At 33.6% G+C, this 4,473-nt stretch overlaps 1 protein-coding gene across 3 annotated transcripts in view; it reads right to left on the minus strand.

Annotated features, from left to right (window-relative positions):
* Positions 1 to 3,950, minus strand: part of LOC106471898 (Down syndrome cell adhesion molecule-like protein Dscam2) — a 71,807-nt gene extending 67,857 nt beyond the window's left edge. For all 3 annotated transcript variants that reach the window (XM_022400509.1, XM_022400508.1, XM_022400507.1), the window contains exons 1-2: positions 3,574 to 3,950; positions 10 to 185 (exon numbers count right to left, since the gene is read on the minus strand). In XM_022400509.1, the coding sequence (XP_022256217.1) occupies positions 10 to 185; positions 3,574 to 3,680 (283 nt within the window). In that variant the 5' untranslated portion in view covers positions 3,681 to 3,950. The remainder of the gene's footprint in view (positions 1 to 9; positions 186 to 3,573) is intronic.
* Positions 3,951 to 4,473: the final 523 nt, after the last annotated feature.

Below are 4,473 nucleotides of genomic sequence, written 5' to 3' on the forward strand. Positions count from 1 at the left end.
TTTACCTACCTCTGATTATCAGAGTTAAATCGTATCTTTTTTCCCCTGCGCTGTTGCTGATCACACAGACATACTTCCCAGCATTATCCAGAGTTACTGAGTGGAATATGAGAGATCCACTTAACTGCATCACCCGAGAGTCCAAGTAGACCGGAGTTTGATTTGTTCCTGCGTATTTGTACCAGCTAGAACAAGATTGTAAGAGAATAAGCTAATCCCAACAAAATAACAACGGTAAAATGCCATAGGCAAATGAAATAATGTTTAGCTAAGAGAGTGACTTCTTTTCACTGCAATAAATGAACGTGACTTAAGTATATTATCATTATATTAAGCCTTACAGAATTTTGACACATCATTGCGTTTACATGACTGGGAAAATATTCACGTGATTATTTACACGCATCTTACTCGACTTGCAGCAACTCCTCTAATTCACTAGATGGTTAACTCAAATCTAACAATAGTTTGTATATCAGTTCCTTTGATACACTTGCTGATTGATGTTTGTTTGTTGGATATACAAGTCTGTTTAGCTTAAGAGCTATTATTTAATTTATTCAGTGATTTAATAGTTAATGATTATTTAGTTTTCATAACAAGAGTGTTAAAAGTAATTATTTTAAAGGCGATAGTTATGACAAGTTTGGTTGCGTAACTCGGTAAGAGCCGTACGTTGTGTGTGTGTGTAGTTCAATAGTTGTAGTATTGTTGAAGTCATCTTTCTCGAAACCTCCAAAGTTTTATGTGAGTATAGTTACAATATAGTGTCTGCCTCGTAATTTGTAGAAAGTTCGAGGCTTCAATTAGGAAAGTTATATATATGCGTGATTGTTAGTATAGCCATAACGGATAATATTTAAAGTGAGTTTCATATTGAACAGATATAAGGAGAAATAACACAGGCCTGCGATGGTGTTATTGTCTTGTAATTTTTACATGTTCCACAATAATTCCTGTAAGCTGAATTCGAAAACGATATCCATTTTTCTCCATCACGTACAGATTTTTCACAAAACGTCATAACGCAATGCGTAAAAGAAAGACCACAACACGTAGTTTTGAGTCTAAAAGACGTAGATTTCATTTTTAAAAATCAGGATGAATGAGGATGCATATTTGTTTGACATCAATGTTCTTCCCTTTTCTTTAGTTTATTTGTATTTTTGTCAACAAACGTAATAATAACAAATGTTCATTGTGGTAAACTAAATTATAATTTGATCTAAGTAAGTTTTTTTCTTCCCGATTTGTAAAAAAATCCTTATATCATAGAAAAAAAAAAATATTATTTTCAAAACCTGTGAAGCTGAATTATGGAAAATTTGTTATTAAAACCAAAAAATTTTTATGAAGTTTAAATTCACAGGCCTGTGTAATTTGTCTCGTCAATTGGGTTGTAAAATAATTGAACCAGTCTGTGCAAACTTTTGAAGAAAAAAAAGGGGGGGGTATTTAAAGCTCTAGATACTACTGTGGTAACAAACATAAGAAGTTAAGTGAAGTAAGACAGAAAACGTTAAGTTAGTGAAAGTGAAGTTAGACTGCGTGATTGATTGTTAGTTTAGCTGTAACAGACAATATTTTCAAGTGTGTTTTACAGTTAACAGAGATAAGGAGAATAATCTGTCTTGTCAAAGGGTGTTCTAAAGTAATTGAACCAGCCTATGTGAACTTTGACGAAAGGGGGACAATTATTTAAAGCTCTGAATACAACTGTGATAACCGACAGTTAGAGTGGTGATTTCTAAAGTAAAAGTTTCACAGCTTGTATTGTTAGAAACAGAGTAGAGAAGAATAATCTGTCTTGTCAAAGGGTGTTCTAAAGTAATTGAACCAGCCTGTGTGAACTTTGACGAAAAGGAGACAATTATTTAAAGTTGTGGATGCAACAGTGGCAACCCACAGGTTAACGTAAGTGAATTTATCGCATATTGTATTGTAAGAAACAGAGTAGAGAAAAATAATTCGTCTTGTCAATTAGATTCGAAAGTAATTTTGTGGACTTTTGATAAGAAAAGATAATTATTTAGAGCTTTAGATACAATTGTGATATCCTATAGTGTAAAGACTTTTTGTACATACGGTTGACTTGTTTTGAATATATTATTGGCACAGAAGTCTCCAATTTTGAACTGATAGACTAGAGGGAAGGCAGCTAGTCTAAAGCACCCAGTGACTACTCTTGGGCTACTTTTGTTTGACAATATGATGGGATTTGGCAGTCATTCTTATAATGCATCCACGGCCCAAAAGTGCGAATTGCTTTTCTGAGACAACGGGATACGAACCATGATTTCTCGGATCTATATTGCCGACACACTAACTACTTGACCATGCCTGGTTCTTGGGTTGACGTAATTCGAATAAAATTATGGCATGTTACCAACTCTACTAACTAGTTGATGAAATATTTAAATATTCGGGTTTGCTATTCCTATTACTTTAGAAGCTGGTTATTGTCAAAAATCATAGTATACGTCATTCCAGCATAGCGGTACGACAGATGTATACATAATCTAAGGGGTGTGGCTTTCGTTACCAGGCATTTCCAGCTTATCAAGTAACGTCCAGATTATTTTATTAACTGTGTTAAAGGATGTTCCAGTGAGCAATTTACCTTATTATACGATTGGGTGAGTGACCACTGTAATAGTTTTGTTCGGCAAGTCGAACATGATTAATTAGATAATTAAGATAACTGACTTAGTTAACAACAGAATTTAATTAAATGTATTAATCACATAAGATCACTCACTTTATAAATAAATTAGGCATAGTTACTTTAGTTAGATAATCATTTAGATTCACGTCCTACGTTAACAATTAAGTCAATATACAGACATATTAATGTATCCAAATAGGTTTTTGCTTTATTATTATCCAGCACTTTCACGTATTTCATGTATTTGAGGTCCTGTAAAGCTTGAGAGCTTATAATGCTAAAATTTGGGATTCGATCCTCGTTTTGGACACACGCAAATTACTTTTTGTACAGCGTTCTGCTAACAAGACAAACAGAAATATTTTTGCTAAATACTGTGTACTGCAATGTGCCGTCTTACAAAGTATACTGACCCTTCTCTATTCCTTGGTATGTGTCGTTTTTCACACTATATACTCACTGTCCTTAGTTATGCATTTTTCACGTTAACCACTCACTGTTACTATTGTGTGTATTTTGCACGCTAATCACTCACCTCCCCTAGTGTGTTAATCTTTTCACAATAACTGTTTACTGGCCCAGTGTTGTTCATTAATAATTATTTATATGTCATTAGCACTTGAAATGATTTACGATACAATTTCAGCCGTATTTTGAAAGTTATTTTCTACAGGGATAAGCCAGCTATTTGTAATATATATCAATTGTTTGCTTAAAATACAGAAGAGACACTATAATATCTAGTCACGTAATGTATTGGTAAATGAGAACTCGAGTAAAAAATACCAGAAAATAATGAAGCAACTTGATAGAACAACAACGTATATAGTAGGTTTGTGATCCATTATTTGTAGAATGAGTTACTAGACTTCTTTTTTTTTAAATATTCCACTGTATAAGATACTCACCTGTAATTTGGAAGAGGAATGCCCTGAGCAGCACAAGGAAGTTCCACAAACTCACCAACCATCGCAGAAATAAACAGCTGACGACTGTCTTTAGTGCGTGGAGACATTGTTCCACTGGAATCTAGTGGAAATGAAGAGTGTTTGTAACTTTTATATTTCCACGTCTAATCATCAGTTTAACATGGTCATTTGGCGTGCAAACGAGAATAATGTTAGATCGAATACTCTTATAGGGTGGGCCTTTGTTCATCATATACAATGTTAATTCAGTATACAAGTGCTTCACCTTATGTGGTGCTCGAGTTTGTTTACTTGTTTTCGTTATCTCAATGATGCGGGATGTTCTAACCCACCTATCCGTCTTAAAACACACACACAAATATACTAAGTTACTACTTGCTGTTAATTCATATTCCCTAGTTTCTAGCGTCAAAGCACAAGAACATAGATATCAAGTCATGTTCCTTTAAACAACAAAGGAATAATTGAAAGAACATAGATATCTAGTCATGTTTCTTTAAACAACAAAGGAATAATTGAAAGAACATAGATATCTAGTTGTATTTCTCGAACAACAAAAGAACAGTTTACAGAACACATATCATGTTGTACCTCCCGAACAACAAAGAAACAGTTGACAGAACACATATATAAAGTTGTACCTCTCGAACAACAAAGAAACAGTTGACAGAACACACATATCAAGTTGTACTTCTCGTATTTTATATATTTTAAGATATAAATAAAAATTATTCTACATACATTTGACATCCCTTAGTCTTGAAGTACTCTACATCCATTTGATATCCCTTAGTCTTGAAGTACTCTACATCCATTTGATATCCCTTAGTCTTGAAGTACTCTACATACATTTGACATCCCTTAGTCTTGAAGTACTCT

Source organism: Limulus polyphemus, unplaced genomic scaffold, assembly GCF_000517525.1.
Source record: "Limulus polyphemus unplaced genomic scaffold, Limulus_polyphemus-2.1.2 Scaffold4950, whole genome shotgun sequence".
NCBI classification, from domain to species: Eukaryota; Metazoa; Arthropoda; class Merostomata; order Xiphosura; family Limulidae; genus Limulus; species Limulus polyphemus.